The 25,751-nt window shown below is 38.8% G+C and overlaps 1 protein-coding gene across 1 annotated transcript in view; it reads right to left on the bottom strand.

Moving 5' to 3' along the window:
• smurf2 (SMAD specific E3 ubiquitin protein ligase 2) overlaps positions 1-25,751 on the bottom strand; it is a 236,307-nt gene that overhangs the window by 105,850 nt on the left and 104,706 nt on the right. The window contains exons 3-4 of the mRNA XM_061884285.1: positions 19,012-19,120; positions 10,450-10,583 (exon numbers count right to left, since the gene is read on the bottom strand). Coding sequence (XP_061740269.1) covers positions 10,450-10,583; positions 19,012-19,120 — 243 coding nt within the window. The remainder of the gene's footprint in view (positions 1-10,449; positions 10,584-19,011; positions 19,121-25,751) is intronic.

Here is a 25,751-nt window from a genome sequence, read left to right as displayed (position 1 = left end):
AGTGGAAACACTACCTAGGCGTGGTAGAAAGAGGATGCTGTGTGAAAAACCCCCGGGTAACAGCTGAGGAACTACAACAGGACATTACAGAGGGGGGAACGCAGGTTTCGTCCCAGACAATAAGCCGCGCACTACGAGATGAAGGCCTCCATGCCAGAACTCCCAGGAGCACCCCACTTCTGACTACCAGGCACAAGAAAAAAGACTCCAGTATGCCAAAAAATCATCTGGACAAACCCCAAAGGTTTTGGGAAACTGTTCTATGGAGCGATGAGACAAAACTGGAACTCTTTGGGCCTATGAATCAACGTTATGTCTGGAGGAGAAAAAAAGAAGCTTACAAAGAGAAGAACACCGTGCCTACTGTTAAGCATGGTGGGGGGTCAATCATGCTCTGGGGCTGTGTCTCTGCCTCAGGTAGCGGGAATCTCCAGCGCGTTCAAGGCATTATGAATTCTATTTCCTAGCAGGATATATTAGCTGCAAATGTCATGAAGACAGTGAGGAAGCTGAGGCTTGGGAGACGTTGGACCTTCCAACAGGACAAGGATCCCAAGCATACCTCCAAATCAACATCAGAGTGGTTGCAGAAGAAGGGCTGGAAGACTCTGGAGTGGCCAGACCTAAATCCTCTAGAAAAGCTGTGGTGGGACTTGAAGAAGAGAACTGGGCTAAAATACCTGTAGATGCTTGCAAGAAGCTTGTGTCCGCTTATGTATCACCTTTGAAGGATGTCATTACTGTTCTACTGCCAAAGACTGTTCTACTAAGTACGGGGCGGCATAGCTCGGTTGGTAGAGTGGCCGTGCCAGCAACTTGAGGGTTGCAGGTTCGATTCCCGCTTCCGCCATCCTAGTCACTGCCGTTGTGTCCTTGGGCAAGACACTTTACCCACCTGCTCCCAGTGCCACCCACACTGGTTTAAATGTAACTTAGATATAGGGTTTCACTATGTAAAGCGCTTTGAGTCACTAGAGAAAAGCGCTATATAAATATAATTCACTTCACTTCACTTCACATGGAACTAGGGGGTTGAATCATTTTGTCAATGAGATATTAAGAAAAATGACAGTTTGGTATGTTACAAAATACAATGTTGTAATTCAAGTTGCATTCGTCTATTTAATGCATCTTTATTTGATATGACTATAAACAAAATACGGAATAAATGTCCAACTTGCTAAAACACAAAAATTGTGTGGGGGTTGAATCATTTTGATCACAACTGTAAATAGGGGGCACAAGAGGCCTTGGTCAGTCAGACTATTAGGAGGCTGGCAGGAGGTGAGCAGCCACAAACATCAAGAAGGGACACATTTGTGGACTGCATCTCACATACACACAGTGCAAACAATACAAGATATACTCTACACAAGCCTGTGCAATTACACTACTATCTACACACCTGTCAACTTCTCACCTTCTGTAAAAGGTAAATAAAAAGAGAATACAACAAATCCTTTTCAACTTATATTCAATTGAATACACTGCAAAGACAAGATATTTACTGTTCACACTCAAAAACTTTATATATTTTTTTGTAAATAAGCAGGGGCGTCCATGATAAAGTTGCTTGGATGGCAACATATGTTGCTCCAAAAGCTGTATGTACCTTTCAGCATTAATGGTGCCTTCACCTTTGAGGAGGATTCCTCAACTTTCTCCATCAAAAAGGTTCAGAGAATCTGGAGAAATCAGTGCGTGTAAGCAGCAAGGCCGAAAATCAACATTAAATGCCTGTGACCTTGGATCCCTCAGGCGGTACTGCATCAAAAAGCCACATCATTGTGTAAACGATATCACCACATGGGCTCAGGAAGACTACCGAAAACCACTGTCAGTAACTACAGTTGGTCACTACATCTGCTAGTGCAAGTTGAAACTCTACTATGCAAAGCCAAAGCCCTCTCCCCTCAGGCAGGAGACTAGGGTCCATCCAGACCCACACCTCCCGCCACCTAAACAGTTTCTCCCCCCCTCGGCCATCAGGCACATGAACAACAACAAGATCTGATAGCTCGGTTACAACTCATCTTATTCTGTTCTGTGGTGTATGTGTGTTATGTTGCACCAAGTAAAATTCCTAGTTTGTGAACCCCTCCTGAAACTATTCTCATTCTGATTCATCAACACCCATAAACGCTTCACTGGGCCCTCGCTTATCTAAGATGGACTGATGCAAAGCGACATCAGTGTGTAAAGGATATCACCACATGGGCTCAGGAACACTTCAGAAAACCGCTGTCAGTAACTACAGTTTGTCGTTACATCTGTAAGTGCAAGTTAAAACTCTACTATGCAAAGCCACGGCCATTTATCAACAACACCCAGAAACGCTTCGCTGTGCCCGAGCTCATATAAGATGGACTGATGCAAAGTGGAAAAGTGTTCTGTGGTCTGACGAGTCCACATTTCAAATTGCTTTTGGAAACTGTGGACTTGGTGTCCTCCGGACCAAAGACGAAAAGAACCATCCGGATTGTTCTAGCCAGCATGTGTGATGGTATGGGGGTGTATTAGTGGCCAAGGCATGGGTAACTTACACATCTATGAAGGCACCATTAATGCTGAAAGGTACATACAGCTTTTGGAACAACATATATTGCCATCCAAGCAACTTTATCATGGACGCCCCTGCTTATTTACAAAAAAAAATATGAAGTTTTTGAGTGTGAACAGTAAATATCTTGTCTTTGCAGTCTATTCAATTGAATATAAGTTGAAAAGTATTTGTTGTATTCTATTTTTATTTACTATTTACACAACCTGACAACTTCACTGCTTCTGTTTTTTGCAAAAAGACACTCTACAATTACCGTGAATTCCAGACTATAAGCCGCTTTTTTTTTTACATTTTCCCCATCGTTCATCATGTTGTAAGTTTTACAATATAACTAAAACAATTCTTACTTACTAAAGCGTCCCATGTGTGATGTCTTTAGGAGTGTTTTCATGCATATTTGTACCTGCTATCATAATGTAATCAATCTAGCGTCATTAGCATTAGCTAATATGCTAACACGCTAACACCTTTACGAGTGTCTTTGTTACTACCGTAAATTGCAGGCTATAAGCTGCTAATTTTCTCCCTCTGCTTTGAACCCTGCGGCTTATAAAACAGTGTGGCTGATTTATGGATGATTATTCGCTGAAAGCCATTATGCAAAACCAAAAAAACAGCTACTAAATAGGCGTGTTATTGTTTGTGTTATGGCGCCATCTTTTGGACGAGTTCGCTCACTGCAGTGCTGCATTGCCCTTCTGTTTACACTAGTGATTTCAAGCCGTCCATAGCGTTTTTACTCGTATGGATTCTCCATTCGTCACTCCAAGCAACGCTTGAAAGTTTTACAATATAACAAACTATTCTGACTTACTAAAGCGTCCCATGTGTGATGCATTGAAGTCATTAGTGTCAATAGTTAATATGCTAACACAATTATCCCAAACACCCGAAATTCCGGACGATAAGCCGCTATTTTTTTTTTCTCCTACACTTTGGACCCTGCGGCTCGTAAAACGATGCAGGGTTAATTGATCGATTTTATTTTATTTTTCTAATGTTTTGTGGTCAAAAGTTTTCATGAAACCCAAACAAAGGACTTAAAAGGTGTTTTGGACAAGTTTGAGTTGAGAATCTACTTCCTGTTTTGCCCTCAAACTGAAGGAAAAACATTCACAGCGTTTCTACTCGTATGGATTCTCCATTCATCACTCCAAGCAAAGTTTGTAAGTTTTACAATATAACTAAAACTATTCTTACCTACTAAATTGTCCCATGTGTGATATCTGTAGGAGTGTTTTCATGCATATTTGTACATGCTACCGTAATGTAATCAAACTATTGTCATTAGCATTAGCAAATATGCTAACACGTTTATGAGTGTCTTTATTACTGCTGTAAATTCCAGACTATAAGCCGCTAATATTTTTCCCTTGGCTTTGAACCTTGTGGCATACAAAATGGTGTCGCTAATTTATGGATTTTTCTTCACTGACGGGCAGCTCTAGAGTAAATAGTTTAAAAACAACAAGCAAATGCACTGAAAAGTGTGTGATTGTTTGTGCTTTAGCGCCATCTTTTTAATGACCTCGCTCACTGCAGTGCTGTATTGCCCTTCTGCTTAGACTAAGCTAAGAACCAACCGGAAGTACAATTGCCGGTTGGGCTTCTCGCCGTCCATAGCGTTTCTACTTGACCGGATTCTTCATTCTTCACTCCAGGCAACGTTGGTAAGTTTTACAATATAACTAAAACTATTCTTACTTACTAAACTGTCCCAGGTGTGGTGTCTGTAGGAGTGTTTTCATGCATTTTTGCACATGCTATCGTAATGTAATCAAACTATTGTCATTAGCATTAGCTAATATGCTAACACGTTTATGAGTGTCTTTGTGACTACTGTAAATTCCAGACTATAAGCTGCTAATATTTTTCCCTTGGCTTTGAACCTTGTGGCATACAAAATGGTGTAGCTAATTTATGGATTTTTCTTCACTGACGGGCAGCTCTAGAGTAAATAGTTTAAAAACAACAAGCAAATGCACTGACAAGTATGTGATTGTTTGTGCTTTAGCGCCATCTTTTTAATGACCTCGCTCACTGCAGTGCTGTATTGCCCTTCTGCTTAGACTAAGCTAAGAACCAACCGGAAGTACAATTGCCGGTTGGTCTTCTCGCCGTCCATAGCGTTTCTACTTGAACGGATTCTTCATTCTTCACTCCAGGCAACGTTGGTAAGTTTTACAATATAACTAAAACTATTCTTACTTACTAAACTGTCCCAGGTGTGGTGTCTGTAGGAGTGTTTTCATGCATTTTTGTACATGCTATAGTGATGTAATCAAGCTAACGTCGTTAAGATGAGCTAATATGCTAACACGTTTATGAGTGTCTTTGATACTGCTGTAAATTCCAGACTATAAGCCGCTAATATTTTTCCCTTTGCTTTGAACCCTGTGGCATACAAAATGGTGTAGCTAATTTATGGATTTTTCTTCACTGACGGGCAGCTCTAGAGTAAATAGTTTAAAAACAACAAGCAAATGCACTGAAAAGTGTGTGATTGTTTGTGCTTTAGCGCCATCTTTTTAATGACCTCGCTCACTGCAGTGCTATATTGCCCTTCTGCTTAGACTAAGCTAAGAACCAACCGGAAGTACAATTGCCGGCTGGTCTTCTTGCCGTCCATAGCGTTTCTACTTGAACGGATTCTTCATTCTTCACTAAAGGCAACGTTGGTAAGTTTTACAATATAACTAAAACTATTCCTACTTACTAAACTGTCCCAGGTGTGGTGTCTGTAGGAGTGTTTTCATGCATTGTTGTACATGCTATCGTGATGTAATCAAGTTAACGTCGTTAAGATGAGCTAATATGCAAACAATTACATTCTTTTTGTGTTGTTTCAGTTTCGTAAATTCACCAGAACGTCACCGTGGAGTTATTGAGTCTGTTTAGCTGATTGGAGAGCCCATGACCATGACTTCTGTTTTGTTTGATCATCCGTTTTACTGTCTTGTTACAGACACAGTTTGAAAACAATTAAGGTCTGTAAATAAACATTTACAGAATATTTCTATGTAAAAATATGCCTTTCTGCTAAAATGTAGTGGGTGCGGCTTATACACCGGAGCCATCTGCAATCCGGAAAATAGGGTGTATACAAACGCCGTTGCGGTGGACAAAGCTACCACTTCAGGACTGACTTATACACAAAAGAGAGGACAGACATGCAGTGAATACACAAGCAGTCTAAAGTTTGCATGAAATGAGGGGTTGTCTGGATGGGCAGACAGATATGGAGGGAGGCTGCTCCCCAAAGGCGCCCTCTTGTTCGCTCTCTGGCGGCGTGGAGACTTGCCAGTCTGAGGAGGAAACCATAGAGGGGAACTGAGGGGTGAAGAGGAGGCCAGCAGTGGCAAACCACTCGCAGCTGGGGCCAAAAAGCCTTCAGGTTTCCTGTGTCACTCCGAGAAAGCCTTTCAGAGACTTCTAAGAAAGGCTGTGGGACAGCCCTGTCTTTGTCAAGGAGCAGGTAGCACCCCGGGGAGGGGGCAGTGTCGCCCACATGGCTGCCCGCCAACTGCAAGGTTGTCCCTCACATCCTCAAAGTATATTTTTATTTTTAGACATGCACTTTTATACATGTTTGTAATTGTGTTTATTGAAAACCGATATTCGACAACACAAACACAACGTTGTGTTTGTGTTGTCGAATATTGGTTGGAAAATGACCAAAATTCAATGTCAAATCAACGTCACCACCTGACATTGACCAAACGTTGTCAAAAAGCACATTGATTCAACATTGTGTGTGTGTGGTGTAGAATATTGGTGCAAAAATGTCCAAAATTCAATGGTCAAGTCAACGTCAAAACCTGACATTGAATAAACGTTGTCAAAAAACATGTTGTTTCAACGTTGTATTTGTGTTGTAAAATATTGGTTGGGAAATGACCAAATTTCAATGGTCAAATCAACGTCACAACCTAACATTGAATGAATGTCAAAAAGCATGTTGTTTCAATGTTGTATTTGTCTTGTAGAATATTAGTTGAAAAATGACCAAATTTCAATGTTCAAATCAAAGTCAAAACCTGACATTGATTAAACGTAATCAAAAAGCATGTTGTTTCAATCTTGCATTTGTGTTGTGGAGTATTTGTTGGGAAATTACCAAATTTCAATGTAAAATCAACGTCAAAACTCAACATTGACTAAACGAAGTCAAAAAGCATGTTGTTTTAACGTTGTATTTTGTCATAGAACATTGGTTGGGAAATGACCAAAATTCAATGGTCAAATCAACGTCAGAACCTAACATTGATTAAACGTTGCCAAAAACTATATTGTTTCAATGTTGTATTTGTGTTGTAGATTATTGGTTGGGAAATAACCAAAATTCAATGGTCAAATCAACGTCACAACCCGACATTGATTAAACGTTGTCAAAAAGCATGTTGTTTCAACGTTGTATTTGTGTTGTAGAATATTGGTTAAAAATTTTCCAAAATTCAATGTCAAATCAACATCAGAACCTGAAATTTGATAAACATCGTCAAAAAGCATGTTGTTTCAACGTTGTAGAATATTGGTTGGGAAATGACCACATTTCAATGTTAAATCAACGTCACATCCTGACATTGATTAAACATCGTCAAAAAGCATGTCGTTTCAACGTTGTAGAATATTTGTTGGGAAATGACCCAATTTCAATGTCAAATCAACGTCACAACCCCACATTGATAAAACGCTGTCAAAAAGCATGTTGTTTCAACGTTGTATTTGTTTTGTTGAATATTGGTTGGGAAATGACCAAATTTAAATGGTCAAATCAACATCAGGACCCAACATTGATTAAACGTCGTCAAAAAGCATGTTGTTTCAACGTTGTATTTGTGTTGTAGAATATTGGTTGGGAAATGACCACATTTCAATGTTAAATCAACGTCACAACCTGACATTGATTAAACATCAAAAAGCATGTTGTTTAAACGTTGTATTTGTTTTGAAAATTACAAAATTTCAACGTTTAAATCAACGTTAGAACCTGACATTGATTAAACGTTGTCAAAAAGCATGTTGTTTCAACGATGTATTTGTGTTGTGAAGTATTGTTTCAAAAATGACCAAATTTCAATGTCAAATCAACGTCAGAACCCAGCATTGAATAAACGTCAAAATATTTTGCTTTAAAGTTGTGTTTGTGTTGTTGGTTAGAAAGTAACCAAATTTCAATGTCAAATCAACGTCACAACCTGATATTGATTAAACGTTGTTAAAAAGCATGATGTTTTAATGTTGTATTTGTGTTGTAGAATATTGGTTGGGAAATGACCAATATTCTATGGCAAATCAATGTCAAAACCTGACATTGAATAAACATAAAAAAACATGTTTTTTTCAACGTTAAATTTGTTTTGTAGATTATTGGTTAGAAAGTAACCAAATTTCAATGGTCAAATCACCATCACAACCTGACATTGAATAAAAGTTTTTAAAAACGCATTGTGTTTCAATGCTGTGTTTGTGTTGTTGAATATTGGTTGGGAAATAACCAAATTTCAATGGTCAAATCAACGTCACAACCTAACATTGAATGAATGTCACAAAGCATGTTGTTTCAACGTTGTATTTGTCTTGTAGATTATTGGTTGGGAAATAACCAAAATTCAATGGTCAAATCAACGTCGCAACTCGATTAAACGTCGTCAAAAAGCGTTGTTTCAACGTTGTATTTGTGTTGTTGAATATTGGTTGGAAAATGACCAAATTTCAATGTTAAATCAACGTCAGAACCTGACATTGAATAAATATAAAAAAACATGTTTTAACGTTGAATTTGTGTTGTAGATTATTGGTTAGAAAGTAAGCAAATTTCAATGTAAAATCAACGTCACATCCTGATATTGATTAAACGTTGTCAAAAAGTTTCAATATTATGAAAGTGTTGTAGAATAGTGGTTGGGAAATGACCAAATTTCAATGGTCAAATCAACATCTGGACCCGACATTGATTAAACGTTGTCGATAAGCATGTTGTTTCAACGTTGTATATGTATGTCGCTTACTGGTTTGGAAATGACCAAATTTCAATGTCAAATCAACGTCACAACCAGACATTGATCAAACGTTGTCAAAAAGCATGTTGTTTCAACGTTGTTGAATATTTGTTGGGAAATGACCCAATTTCAATGTCAAATCAACGTCACAACCAGACATTGATTAAAGGTCGCCAAAAAGCATGATGTTTCAACGTTGTATTTGTGTTGTTGAATATTTGTTAGGAAATAACCAAATTTCAATGTCAAATCAACGTCACAACCAGACATTGATTAAAGGTCGTCAAAAAGCATGTTGTTTCAACGTTGTATTTGTGTTGTTGAATATTGGTTAGGAAATGACCAAATTTCAATGTCAAATCAACAGCACAACCAGACATTGATTAAAGGTCGTCAAAAAGCATGTTGTTTCAACGTTGTATTTGTGTTGTTGAATATTTGTTAGGAAATAACCAAATTTCAATGTCAAATCAACGTCACAACCAGACATTGATTAAAGGTCGTCAAAAAGCATGTTGTTTCAACGTTGTATTTGTGTTGTTGAATATTGGTTAGGAAATGACCAAATTTCAATGTCAAATCAACGTCACAACCAGACATTGATTAAAGGTCGTCACAAAGCATGTTGTTTCAACGTTGTATTTGTGTTGTTGAATATTGGTTAGGAAATGACCAAATTTCAATGTCAAATCAACAGCACAACCAGACATTGATTAAATGTCGTCAAAAAGCATGTTGTTTCAACGTTGTTGAATATTTGTTAGGAAATAACCAAATTTCAATGTCAAATCAACGTCACAACCAGACATTGATTAAAGGTCGTCAAAAAGCATGTTGTTTCAACGTTGTATTTGTGTTGTTGAATATTGGTTAGGAAATGACCAAATTTCAATGTCAAATCAACGTCACAACCAGACATTGATTAAAGGTCGTCAAAAAGCATGTTGTTTCAACGTTGTATTTGTGTTGTTGAATATTGGTTAGGAAATGACCAAATTTCAATGTCAAATCAACAGCACAACCCGACATTGATTAAACGTTGTCAAAAAGCATGTTGTTTCAACGTTGTATTTGTGTTGTTGAATATTGGTTAGGAAATGACCAAATTTCAATGTCAAATCAACGTCACAACCAGACATTGATTAAAGGTCGTCACAAAGCATGTTGTTTCAACGTTGTATTTGTGTTGTTGAATATTGGTTAGGAAACGACCAAATTTCAATGTCAAATCAACGTCACAACCAGACATTGATTAAAGGTCGTCACAAAGCATGTTGTTTCAACGTTGTATTTGTGTTGTTGAATATTGGTTAGGAAATGACCAAATTTCAATGTCAAATCAACAGCACAACCAGACATTGATTAAATGTCGTCAAAAAGCATGTTGTTTCAACGTTGTTGAATATTTGTTAGGAAATAACCAAATTTCAATGTCAAATCAACGTCACAACCAGACATTGATTAAAGGTCGTCAGTGGGAGAGTGGCCGTGCGCAACCCGAGGGTCCCTGGTTCAATTCCCACCTAGTACCAACCTCGTCACGTCCGTTGTGTCCTGAGCAAGACACTTCACCCTTGCTCCTGATGGGTGCTGGTTGGCGCCTTGCATGGCAGCTCCCCCCATCAGTGTGTGAATGTGTGTGTGAATGGGTAAATGTGGAAGTAGTTTCAAAGCGCTTTGAGTACCTTGAAGGTAGAAAAGCACTATACAAGTACAACCCATTTATCATTTAAAAAGCATGTTGTTTCAATGTTGCATTTGAGTTGCTTAACGTCAGGACCTAATTCAACAAGCTGTCAACGTTGTTTCAATGTCTTGCGCCTGCTGGGATGGCGATGCCACAAAGCATAAGAATCGTCACGACAACAGTAAGCAAAGACTTACATCCTGTGTCTTTAAGGCGGTTGATGGCGTTGGAGAGGAGGCGGACACACCCCAGGAAGCCGGCCCCTTGCTTCTTGTGGATCTTCTTGTGGTTCCACACACTGATGGTGATGGAGTCGGACTTGCCAATGTATCTGAGGAGGGGAATGCAATTAGATCCTCAAACAACTAAATCCTTTCAGCTTTTTTAAACGATTGTTTCAGAAAGACGACATCATTCCCTGGTACCATAGGGCCTTGGACTAGGGTGGGTTCACTCCTGTTGCATCCCCACTGTAATTATAGCAGCAGGGAGCAAAAGGGATATGAAACAATGTTCTGTGAATCAGACGTCTGGACCTTTTGAGTGGCTGCCAAACGCCTGTCTGGTTGCAACGTGAGGCTGGGCCAGACGGACTAGCAGGAGGGGAAGTACTAGAAATTCCTACTCATCTGCAACACCCTTCTTATAATACCACTCATTGGTCTGGCGTACCGCTAACGTCTGGGATGTAAACCAAGCGTGTCCAAACTTTGGGACAATGTTTACATAAAATATGCTGAAACCACCACAAAGTGGGTCAATCATGCAATACTAAAAATATCTGAAGACAAAATGTAATTTTGTTTATAGATTCTGTTGTTGAGTTCCTTCATTTTGAGCATCCATAAATGAAGATGTGTGTTGCTGAGCCTGGACCTGGACTGGACCTGGGTTTTAAGAACCCTTTTAAACATCTCATTTCATTGACAGCCTGGTCTGGTGACTTCCGCCCGAATGCAGCTGGGATAGGCTCCAGCACCCCCCGTGACCTCAAAAGGGACGAGCGGTAGTTAATGGATAGATGGGTGGATGGATGGAAGATAAATAAATTAAAAACATTTCCTTGAATAAAAAAAATAAAGTAAAAAAAAAATTAAAACAGTTAGTAATGAAAATGAGTCAAATTAACTTTTAAAGGTTAGTACTGCGGCAACACAGTGGGAGAGGAGTTAGTGCGTCTGCCTCACAATACGAAGGGTCCTGAGTTCGATCCCGGGCTCGGGATCTTTCTCTGTTTCCCTCTTAAACAGGACAATACTGCCATCTACTGTACATAGAATAGAATGTAAATTTAGTCTACATTTAAGTGCAGTCAAGGAACATGCATTAGGGAGTCCGTTGTTCTGAAGCCCACTGTAGGAGCCAAAAAGAGGGCCATACTTGAATCTATGTTTGTTTTATTATTTTTGAGTGATTGATGTGTGTATGTCAGTGTGCACCCTTTGCAGGTGGTAAATAGTTCCCACGCAGGACTATAAGGTGCAGGAGCGCGCTGGGCGCGTGATTGGCAGTCGGGCACCAGCATACCGTCTTTGACCTAACCTGTCTGTAGACCTCACCTGTCTGTAGACCTCGGCTTTATATGAGCTACCATTTATTTTGTTTCCCGAGTATTCTAACCACCGGTTTATTGTAAATAAAACAATCTTCAATTGCGCTGCTGGATCAGTTTGAATTAGTGGAGGGAAAGCGGTCAAAAGGAAGAATACGTGACAAGGAAGGCTGTGTAAAAGGTGTGAGTCAGACAAGATGCCCGCGCCCCAAGTGGAACAAACATTTGAAACAAAGGGGTAATAGGAACAATCACTTTCAGTGTTTTATGCCACCACACCCACAGTAAAGAGACGTAACTTCATCACGTCGCCTGGTTATTGACTCCAACCCAATATATTACACCGTCGACGAGCAAAATGAAGAAATACGCTTGCAAGTTCCAGAACGATTGGAAACAAGAATTTCAGTTTATCCAGGAGAGTTCGAAGGGGAAGGGGTATGTTGCCTGTAAATTTTGTAGAACAGACTTCTCCATTGAACACGGTGAACGGATGGATATACTCAGCCATGAACGGTCAGTCAGAAAAGCACAAAGCATCCGCAGCGCAGCATCGTTCACAAGCCAGTATTGTGGCCCACCTCGCAAAATGGAGACCCGATGGTGTATGTTATGCTGAGACGAAGATGACTATGCTGATAGCTGGAAGCAACATCCCGTTCTTATTTGCGGATGTCTACAACAAATCCGTGAAGGATGTTCCCGGATTCGGACATCGCTCGCCAATACGTAAATGGCAGAACAAAGGTTACTCAAATAGTGAAAGGTAAGTGTTGTTGTTGTTTTTTAGTAACCAGCAAGCACAGTGGAGTTAATAGAACAACTCAGTTTTTGTTACTGTGTATTTGATAGGTGCCGTCTGAAATTCAACTATTTCATTTATTTATATATATATAATAAAATAAACATATATAGCTAGAATTCACTTAAGGTCAAGTATTTCATACATATGTATATTTATATAAATATATATATATATATATATATATATATATATATATATGAAATATATATGAAATACTCGAGTTGGTTAATTATACGCCACTCCTCTTAACCACGCCCCCCGCCCCAACCACGCCCCCAACCACGCCTCCGCCCTATCCCCAACCACGCCCCCCCACCTCCCGAAATCGGAGGTCTCAAGGTTGGCAAGTATGCCCTTCACACCTCCAAAGACATGCACCTGGGGATAGGCCCCTCCCACCTCCAAAGACAAGCACCTGGGGATAGGCCCCTCCCACCTCCAAAAACATGCACCTGGGGATAGGCCCCTCCCACCTCCAATGTCATGCACATGGGGATAGGCCCCTCCCACCTCCAAAGACATGCATCTGGGGATAGGCCCCTCCCACCTCCAAAGACATGCACCTTGGGATAGCCCACTCCCACCTCCAAAGACATGCAGCTGGGGATAGGCCCCTCCCACCTCCAAAGACAAGCACCTGGGAATAGGCCCCTCCCACCTCCAAAAACATGCACCTGGGGATAGGCCCCTCCCACCTCCAATGTCATGCACATGGGGATAGGCCCCTCCCACCTCCAAAGACATGCACCTGGGGAAAGGCCCCTCCCACCTCCAAAGACATGCACCCGGGGATAGAGCCCCTCCCACCTCCAAAGACATGCACCTGGGGATAGGCCCCTCCCACTTCCAAAGACATGCACCTGGGGATAGAGCCCCTCCCACCTCCAAAGATATGCACCTTGGGATAGGCCACTCCCACCTCCAAGGACATGCACCTGGGGATAGGCCCCTCCCACCTCCAAAGACAAGCACCTGGGGGTAGGCCCCTCCCACCTCCAAAAACATGCACCTGGGGATAGGCCCCTCCCACCTCCAAAGACATGCACCTGGGGTTAGGCCCCTCCCACCTCCAAAGACAAGCACCTGGGGATAGGCCCCTCCCACCTCCAAAAACATGCACCTGGGGATAGGCCCCTCCCACCTCCAAAGACAAGCACCTGGGGATAGGCCCCTCCTAGCTCCAAACACATGCACCTGGGGATAGGCCCCTCCCACCTCCAAAGACATGCAACTGGGGATAGGCCCCTCCCACCTCCAAAGACATGCACCTGGGGTTAGGCCCCTCCCACCTCCAAAGGCATGTACCTGGGGATAGGCCCCTCCCACCTCCAAAGACATGCACCTGGGGATAGGCCCCTCCCACCTCCAAAGACATGCACATGGGGATAGGCCCCTCCCACCTCCAAAGACATGCACCTGGGGATAGGCCCCTCCCACCTCCAAAGACATGCACCTGGGGATAGGCCCCTCCCACCTCCAAAGACATGCACCTGGGGATAGGTTGATTGGCGACACTAAATGGTCCCTAGTGTGTGAATGTTGTCTGTCTATCTGTGTTGGCCCTGTGATGAGGTGGCGACTTGTCCAGGGTGTACGCCGCCTTCCGCCCCAATGCAGCTGAGATAGGCTCCAGCGAACCCAAAAGGGACAAGCGGTAGAAAATGGATAGGTTTTTTTTACTATTTATCCATGCATTGTGCAACTTTATGAGCGCAACATATATTATTTGTTACTCATTTTGAGTTTTTCCATTGCGTTTTTACTTTTGTGAGGTAAAAATGGCGATGGTTGTATCAACTCTTTTATGTTTCCCCTTGGTTTTCATCGGTTTGTACCTTTTGTTTGGAACCTCTTTGGGACTGCCGATGTGACTTTTGTGCTTCTTTTAATACTTCTTTTAATACTTCTTTGTGGACTTTTTGAATCTGCACAGCAACCACATAGTTTCCCCATTGTGTAATGAACAAAACTATCAAGCTGTTACAATAATATTATTGTTTTTTCAACAAAATCTTATCAAGGGCTTTAGCAAACACAAAAACTTGGCATGTCTCGCAAGAAATGTGTTAATCACGACGGCCATATAGCGGAAGATGCATGGGTCGTCGGCCATCTTGGCTGTCAGATCCCAACGTGATGAATAATCTAGGTCACGTATTGTTTTTGTCTTTAGAATGTATGGCGTGTCAATAAAAGATGAGTTGCAGGCTGCGAACATGTGGGCCAAGAGAAAACTTTATGTTGAAATAAGGACGGCAGACCTTCATAAACAGTTCTGATGGTTAGGTGGCGCTAATGTTCACAAATGGTAGTTTTCACAGTAAAATAATAATAATAGTACATTTTATTTGTAAAAAGCACTTAACATTGAGCAAACAACCTCAACGTGCTACAATGTATTAAAGAAACAGATAATAAAAATAAATAAAAAATACAAAGTAGAACAGCCTAATAGTTAGAACAAGTATGCAAATGTCTAAAAAAATGTTGTTGTTTTTCATAAAAAAGAAGGGTTTTTAAGCCTTTTTTAAAGCATCCACAGTCTGTGGTGACCTCAGTTGGTCAGGGAGAGTGTTCCACAGACTGGGAGCGGCGGAGCAGAAAGCCCACGGTGATACTAAAATACATCCCAAGATTAGGAATTCAAAATTATTTGCAAAATTTTTATACTTCCAGTAATTATTTTTGAGCATTAACGGTGCGAACATGTACAAATATATCCATATATCCAATACATACAGTGTATACATGTACATAAATCACAAAAAAATGCCATTTATTACACACACACACACACATATATATACATATATACATACATACATATATCTATATATATATATAAATATATATATATATATATACTATATTGCCAAGAGTATTTGACCACCTGCCTTGACTCACATATGTACTTGAAGTGCCATACCATTCCTAACCCATAGGGTTCAACATGACCTTTTGCAGCTATTACAGCTTCAACTCTTCTGGGAAGACTGTCCACAAGGTTGTGGAGTGTGTTCATAGCAATTTTCCACCATTCTTCCAAAAGTGCATTGGTGAGGTCACACACTGATGTTGGTGGAGAAGGCCTGGCTCTCAGTCTCTGCTCTAATTTATCCCAATGGTGTTCTATCGTTTCAGGTCAGGACTCTGTGCAGGCCAGTCAAGTTCATCCACACCAGACTCTGTCATCCATGTTTATGGACCTTGCTTTGTGCACTGGTGCACAGTCATGTTGGAAGAGGAAGGGGCCCACTCCAAACTGTTCCCACAATTTTCCTGGAAGATTTAAAGTTCCTTTCACTGGAACTAAGGGGCCAAGCCCAACTCCTGAAAAAACAACCCCACACCATAATTCCATTTTTTTACAATAAAGCCAACGGTTGACTTAGGTATATTTAGCAGCGAGGACATTTCACGACTGGGTTTGTTGCACAGGTGGCATCCTATGACAGTTCCATGCTGGAAATCACTGAGAGCGGCCCATTCTTTCACACACGTATGTAGAAACAGTCTCCATGCCTAAGTGCTTGATTTGAGACACCTGTGATTTGGACATCTGATTCTCATCATTTGTAATATAGTGTATATACAAGCGCACACACACACACAAACAACCTTGTGTGTGTATATATATGTATATATATACATATACATATATATGTATATATATATATATATATGTATATATATATATATATATATATGTATATATATATATATATATATATATATATATATACATATACATACATACATACATATATATATATATATACATACACATATATATATATACACACATATACATATATATATATACACACACACACATATATATATATCCATCCATCCATCCATTTTCTACCGCTTATTCCCTTTCGGGGTCGCGGGGGGCGCTGGCGCCTATCTCAGCTACAATCGGGCGGAAGGCAGGGTACACCCTGGACAAGTCGCCACCTCATCGCAGGGCCAACACAGATAGACAGACAACATTCACACTCACATTCACACACTAGGGCCAATTTAGTGTTGCCAATCAACTTATTCCCAGGTGCATGTCTTTGGAGGTGGGAGGAAGCCGGAGTACCCGGAGGGAACCCACGCATTCACGGGGAGGACATGCAAACTCCACACAGAAAGATCCCAAGCCTGGATTTGAACCCAGGACTGCAGGAACTTTGTATTGTATTGTACTATGGCTATGAGTTGTTTTTTGTTGTTGTTTTTTTTCCCTTGGCCTCAGTCTGCACCTCCTCTCCAGGGCCCAGGCTAAGACCGATTTTTTTATTTTATTTTAATCTTCTATTCCCCCCCCCCCTCTTTGTTTACCTTTATCTCATCTATTTTGTAAGGGGCGCTGGAAGCCGGCAGACCCGTCAGCGATCCTGTTCTGTCTCCCTGTAATGTTTGTCTAAACTTGAATGGGATTGTGCTGAAAATTTTAATTTTCCTGAAGGAACTCTCCTGACGGAATAAATAAAGTACTATCTAATCTAATACACATATATATACACACATATATGTATAAATATACATACTGTGTTTATACATATAAATACATAATTAAATAAATGCAATGAGATGGCGACTTGTCCAGGGTGTACGCCGCCTTCTGCCCGATTGTAGCTGAGATAGGCACCAGCGCCCCCCGCGACCCCAAAGGGAATAAGCGGTACAAAAAGGATGGATGGATACATAAATATAAAAATATGTATATATACACATACATAAATATAAAAATATGTATATATATATATACATACATACATATATATATATATACACATATATGTATATAAAATGTATATATATACATATATATGTATATATATATATATATATATATACATTTTATATATATGTGTGTGTTTATATATACATATATCTGTATATATGTATAAATATACATTTTATATATCTATAAAAACATGTATATACATAAACATATAGATATAAAATGTATATATACATATATATATACACACATATATATGAATGTATATATATGTTGTATATATAAATATGTATGTATATATAATTATATATACATATATATATATTTTTAAAATACATATATATATATGTTTTATATATAAATATGTATATATATATGCATATATATAATTATATATACATATATACATTTTATATACATATATATATATTTACTAATGTGTTTTATATATTAATATGTATATATATACATATATCTGTATATAAAATTTATATATGTATAAATATACATTTTATATATCTATAAAAATATGTATATACATAAACATATATATAAAATGTATATATATATACACATATGTATATATACACATTTTTAATATACATATATACATTTTATATACATATATATGTATGTATATATGTTTTATATATAAATATGTATATATATGCGTATATATAATTATATATACATTTTATATATATGTATATATACATTATATATAAATATGTTTATATATACTCATATCTGTATAGAAAATGTATATATACATACACATTATACGTATATATATACATTTTATATACATATATATATAAATGTATATACTGTATATATATGCATATATATAATTATATATACATTTTATATATATATGTATATATATACATTATATATAAATATGTTTATATATACTCATATCTGTATAGAAAATGTATATACATGTATATATACATACACATTATACGTATATATATAAATTTTATATACATATATACATAAATATATATACTGTATATATATACTTACATACATACATTTATGCATATATAAGTATGTATGTAAGTATATATATGCATTATATATATGTATATATACATATATATACACACACTACATATATATAGTGTGCATCTCCACAGAGCAGACCACCAGAAGTGATGTCATGAAGCACATGCTAATTGAGCCATGTGTGGTATGAAGGCCTATTTATTACAACTTAAGTCTGAATCATTCATGAGCGCTCCTAAAGAATGCAGAGTCTGTCTGCTGCTCCTCATTAAACTCTTAAAATGTAAATATATGGACACCAGCTTCCCCTTCCAGTCCAAGGTGACAGAAATGGCTCACTTACTGGCCGCGTCCAGGCCGGTATCCTCAGCAACCAAACAAACGGAGACACGCGCTTCCTCCGCCCGCGTCACTCGCATGATAAACATTGGAAACTCTCACTTCTTCACTCAAGGTTACGTTCGCGGGACAAGCCATCGTTGGAAAGCAAGACCATGGACGTGCACGTGTTCTAGTCCACGGAAGAGAATACTACTGGCCTCTATGTCTGAGTATGAAACACTGCTCCAAGGCACATTTTCACACTGATGTGGGAGCGACTGTTCCCAGTTAGTGGTGGGCTTCAGTGTGGTGTGGCCAACTTTCACACTCACAGGTCGTAGTGTTGATTCCACTTGGGGTCCAGCGTGTTCCTCACAGTGTCTGTGGAGTGGCACTGCCCCGAACCGTCCACTACCACCTTGGCAAAGGGATCAGGGAGACCTGAGGGTACGACAGAAGTGACAATGCTAAATAAACACATTGGAGAAAACAGATATCAAGTTTTTTTTTGTACTAAAATGATTTAATAAACAATAAATTTGACTTACCTTATTTTCCGGACTATAGTAAGAACTTAAAAACCTTTTATTTTTTCAAAACTACAATGCACCTTATACCCCGGTGCCCATAATGTATGGAATAATTTTAGTTGTGCTTACTAACGTTGAAGCTATTTTACTTGGTACATTGTGTCATAATAAGTGTGACCAGCAGATGGCAGTCACACATAAGAGATACGTGTAGACTGCAATGTGATGGCAGTCACACATAAGAGATATGTGTAGACTGCACTATGATGGCAGCCATACATGAGATATAAGTGGAGACTGCACTATGATGGCAGTCACACATAAGAGATACGTGTAGATTGCAATGTGATGGCAGTCACACATGAGAGATAATTGTAGACAGCCCTATGATGGCAGTCACACATAAGAGATACGTGTAGACTGCACTATGATGGCAGCCACACATGAGAGATAAGTGTAAACTGCACTATGATGGCAGTCACACATGAGAGATAAGTGTAGACTGCACTATGATGGCAGTCACACATAAGAGATACGTGTAGATTGCAATGTGATGGCAGTCACACATGAGAGATAAGTGTAGACTGCACTATGATGGCAGTCACACATAAGAGATACGTGTAGACTGCAATGTGATGGCAGTCACACATGAGAGATAAGTGTAGACTGCACTATGATGGCAGTGACACATAAGAGATACGTGTAGACTGCAATATAATGGCAGTCACACATGAGAGATAATTGTAGACAGCCCTATGATGGCAGTCACACATAAGAGATACGTGTAGACTGCACTACGATGGCAGCCACACATGAGAGATAAGTGTAAACTGCAATATGATGGCAGTCACACATAAGAGATACGTGTAGACTGCAATGTGATGGCAGTCACACATGAGAGATAAGTGTAGACTGCACTATGATGGCAGTGACACATAAGAGATACGTGTAGACTGCAATATAATGGCAGTCACACATGAGAGATAATTGTAGACAGCCCTATGATGGCAGTCACACATAAGAGATAGGTGTAGACTGCACTACGATGGCAGCCACACATGAGAGATAAGTGTAAACTGCACTATGATGGCAGTCACACATGAGATACGTGTAGACTGCAATATGATGGCAGTCACACATAAGAGATACGTGTAGACTGCAATATGATGGCAGTCACAGAAAAGAGATACGTGTAGACTGCAATTAGATGGAAGTACATGTAGACTGCAATATGATGGCAGTACGTGTTGACTGCGATATGATGGCAGTCACACCTAAGAGATACGTGTAGACTGCAATATGATGGCAGTCACACATGAGAGATAATTGTAGACAGCCCTATGATGGCAGCCACACATAAGATATACATGTAGACTGCACTATGATGGCAGTCACACATGAGATACGTGTAGACTGCAATATGATGGCAGTCACACATAAGAGATACGTGTAGACTGCAATATGATGGCAGTCACAGAAAAGAGATACGTGTAGACTGCAATTAGATGGAAGTACATGTAGACTGCAATATGATGGCAGTACGTGTTGACTGCGATATGATGGCAGTCACACCTAAGAGATACGTGTAGACTGCAATATGATGGCAGTCACACATTAAAGATACGTGTAGACTGCACTATGATGGCAGTCACACATAAGAGATACTGCACTATGATGGCAGCCACACATAAGATATACATGTAGACTGCAATTAGATGGAAGTACATGTAGACTGCAATATGATGGAAGTACGTGTTGACTGCGATATGATGGCAGCCACACATAAGATATACGTGTAGACTGCAATTAGATGGAAGTACATGTAGACTGCAATATGATGGAAGTACGTGTTGACTGCGATATGATGGCAGTCACACCTAAGAGATACGTGTAGACTGCAATATGATGGCAGTCACACATTAAAGATACGTGTAGACTGCACTATGATGGCAGTCACACATAAGAGATACTGCACTATGATGGCAGCCACACATAAGATATACATGTAGACTGCAATATGATGGCAGTCACACCTAAGAGATACGTGTAGACTGCACTATGATAGCAGTCACACATAAGAGATACGTGTTGACTGCAATATGATGGCAGTCACAGAAAAGAGATATGTGTAGACTGCAATTAGATGGAAGTACGTGTTGACTGCAATATGATGGCAGTCACACATAAGAGATACGTGTAGGCTGCACTATGATAGCAGTCACACATAAGAGATACGTGTAGACTGCAATATGATGGCAGTCACAGAAAAGACATACGTGTAGACTGCAATATGATGGAAGTACGTGTTGACTGCAATATGATGGCAGTCACACATAAGAGATACGTGTAGACTGCACTATGATAGTCATCATTGTCACCGACGTCCCACTGGGTCATTATTGTCACCGATGTCCCACTGGGTGTGAGTTTTCCTTGCCCTTATGTGGGCCTACCGAGGATGTCGTGGTGGTCTGTGCAGCCCTTTGAGACACTAGTGATTTAGGGCTATATAAGTAAACATTGATTGATTGATTGATTGATGATAGCAGTCACACATAAGAGATACGTGTAGACTGCAATGTGATGGCAGTCACACATAAGAGATACGTGTAGACTGCAATGTGATGGAAGTACGTGTAGACTGCAATATGATGGAAGTACGTGTTGACTGCAATATGATGGCAGTCACACATAAGAGATACGTGTAGACTGCACTATGATAGCAGTCACACATAAGAGATACGTGTAGACTGCAATATGACGGAAGTACGTGTTGACAGCAATATGATAGCAGTCACACAAAAGAGATACGTGCAGACCGCAATATGATGGCATTCACACCTAAGAGATACGTGTAAACTGCAAAAACTGCAATATGATGGAAGTACGTGTAGACTGCAATATGATGGACGTACGTGTTGACTGCAATATGATGGCAGTCACACAGAAGAGATACGTGTAGACTGCAATATGATGGCAGTCACACAGAAGAGATACGTGTAGACTGCAATATGATGGCAGTCACACAGAAGAGATACGTGTAGACTGCAATATGATGGCAGTCACACAGAAGAGATACGTGTAGACTGCAATATGATGGCAGTCACAGAAAAGAGATACGTGTAGACTGCAATATGATGGACGTACGTGTTGACTGCAATATGATGGCAGTCACACAGAAGAGATACGTGTAGACTGCAATATGATGGCAGTCACACAGAAGAGATACGTGTTGACTGCCATATGATGGCAGTCACACAGAAGAGATACGTGTAGACTGCAATATGATGGCAGTCACACAGAAAAGATACGTGTAGACTGCAATATGATGGCAGTCACACCTAAGAGATACGTGTAGACTGCAATATGATGGAAGTACGTGTTGACTGCAATATGATGGCAGTCACACATAAAAGATAAGTGTATGAAAATACTGTATGAAAACAGACCTGAATAGACCCGCTCATTGGCAGTGCGTCTTAAAATCCAGTGCGCTCTATGGTCCGGAAAATACGGTAATTTTAGTTTTTGAATACATGACATTCACTTTAATTATTATTTATTTCTTTAAAACTGGCAACGTTAAAGGACAAAATACTGTATACTTTTGGGAAACCGTTGAAATAAAGCAATAACAATTTTTTTTTACTTACATCTATTTTTTGAATAACTGTAATTATTATTTACTTCTTAAAAAACTGGCAAAGTTAAATGACAAAATACTGCATAATTTTGTAAAACTGTTGGAATAAAGTAATAAAAAACTAACTGACTTAATTAAAAAAAATTTAAGATATGACATTCAGTGTAGTTGTCATTTATTTCATTAAAAACTGTCAACCTTAAAAGACAAGATACTGCATAATTTTGTAAAACTGTTGGAAAAAAGTAACAAAGATAATGACTTCATTAAAAAAATGTAATATAAGAAATTGACAGTAATTATCATTTATTTTGTTGAAAACTGTCAACCTTAAAGGACAAGATATTGTATAATTTTGTTGAAATAAGGTAATTAAAAAAAGACCATTTTAAGTGCAAGTTTTTAATTGTTGGTAACTGATGAGAGCAGTATCTCCTCTACCATTGAGTTATATTGCATAATTACATTACAATTAAAAAATAACAATTAAAAAATAATTAAAAAATAACAGTGTTTCCTCCTTACATGTAATCCAATATTTGAAATCCCCCGCGCTTATTGGTGTATGTATTGTGACATTTGTGTATATATGTATATATATACATATACATATATATAAATATATATATATATATAAATATATATATATATACACATATATATACACACACACACATATATATACACATATACTCATATTCAAATATATATATATATACAAATTCTTACTTATATATACATATATACACACATATATACATAAATACATATATTTATATATACACACATATATACACATATAGTCATATTCACATATATATATACAAATTCTTGCTTATATACACATATATACACAGTTTTACTTCTATATTCACATATACACACAAATATATACAGTGGTGCAAAAAAGTATTTAGTCATCCAGGGATTGTCCAAGTTCTCCCACTTAAAATGATGACAGAGGTCTGTAATTGTCATCATAGGTACACTTCAACTGTGAGAGACAGAATGTGAAAATCGGTGGCTGACTAAATACTTTTTTGCCCCACTGTATATACACACAAACACATATACACACATCTATACTTATATATACCGTATTTCCTTGAATTGCCGCCGGGGCGCTAATTAATTCAAAACCTCTTCTCACTCCGGTGTTTACCAAAGTCATGCGGTAAATTTAGGCATGCGCTTAAAAATTTGAGTGTGATGTAAGGATACCATCATGAAAAAAACATTTAATAAAAAAAACGTTATTATGGTCTTACCATCCATCCATCCATTTTCTACCGCTTATTCCCTTTCGGGGTCGCGGGGGGCGCTGGCGCCTATCTCAGCTACAATTGGGCGGAAGGCGGGGTACACCCTGGACAAGTCGCCACCTCATCGCAGGGCCAACACAGATAGACAGACAACATTCACACACTAGGGACCATTTAGTGTTGCCAATCAACCTATCCCCAGGTTATGGTCTTACCTTTACTTATAAATGAAGTCCATGCGCCGCTCCTTCTGATCAAAAGCATCGATAACTTGTTTATAGAAGTCTTCCTTATCTTTCTTCAGTTTTAAAAGTCTCTCTGTCTCGATGGAGATCTTCCATTATGACATTACCGTCTTTTCCCTTTGACAAAAGTCAAAGCCCAATCTGAACGTTATTGTCTCAACAACTAAGATAGAGTGTTCACCATTTCCACAAGTTATTGATAAAAACTTCACAGTGAGAATCCCAGATTTCCCAGAATTCCAGGATTTCTAGGACATTTTTCCCATTTAAAATTAATCGGCCATTTTTCAAACTTCCACCATTTCCACATTTTTCAAACCATTCCACCTTCAACACATTCCACTCATCCTGGACATTCAAACTATCATTTTTTCCAAGTTAAAAAAATTCCAGGAATTTACGGTTTTCCAAACTCTTTTTTCTGTCTACTACTACTTCCACATTTTCCAACCCACTTTTACCGTTTAACTGTCCAAACATTCCTCTTAATCAGGACCAAAAAAACTAAGTTGTTTTTTGAACTGGAAACATTTCCGGTTTTCCCGTAATTCCGTAATACCATTTCTCAGTTAAAAATCTTTCTCGGCCGATTTGAACATTTCCAACACCAACCATTAGGCTCATTCAAAAAATATTTTTTCTTTAGCATTTTCCAATAAATTCCTGCTTTTGCCAACATTTCTAAATGTCCATGAAATTCCCATCAACATGAATGGGACATTTTTTCAAAGTTCCACAACTCCCACATTTTTATCCGATTCAAACCCTTCCAACTTGCCCTGTTCAGGAATTACGTGCTCCATTTCAACAACTCTAAAAATTTTTTCCTGGATTTCAAAGAATTCCTAGTCTTTAGGGACATTTTCCCCATTCAGAATAAATTATACATTTTTCACCGGTTCAAACTTTTACACATTCAATTCATCCTGGATATTCAAACAACCATTTTCTCATATTCAACACATTTCCAGGAATTCTTGTTTTTTTCTCTAAGCTTATTTCCAACCTTTTTAGTGCATTGACTAATTCCACATTTTTCAAGCCACTTCAACTGTTCCATTGTCAAAACATTCCTCTTATTCAGGACAAAACATTTATGAACTGGAAAAATTCCCATTTTACCTGAAATTCCAGGAATTCCATCTCCTAATTAAAATGCTGCTACTTAAACTTTTCTCGATCTATTTGAAAAATTCCAAAACCAACTCATTCAGAACATTCCAATTTTTTAGCATTTTCAAAAATAAAATCCCTCTTTTTCAGAAATTCCCAAATTTCCATAACATTTTCATTGAAATGAATGAGACATTTTTCAAATTTCCACAACTCCCACATTTTTTATCCGAATCAAACCGTTTCTACTTAAAAATATTCAGCATGTTCGGGAATTTT

The sequence above is a fragment of the Nerophis ophidion genome, linkage group LG23 (genome assembly GCF_033978795.1).
Source record: "Nerophis ophidion isolate RoL-2023_Sa linkage group LG23, RoL_Noph_v1.0, whole genome shotgun sequence".
Taxonomy (NCBI): Eukaryota; Metazoa; Chordata; class Actinopteri; order Syngnathiformes; family Syngnathidae; genus Nerophis; species Nerophis ophidion.
The sequence above is the reverse complement of the archived record's forward strand: the minus strand, read 5'-3'. Positions and strand labels throughout refer to the sequence as shown.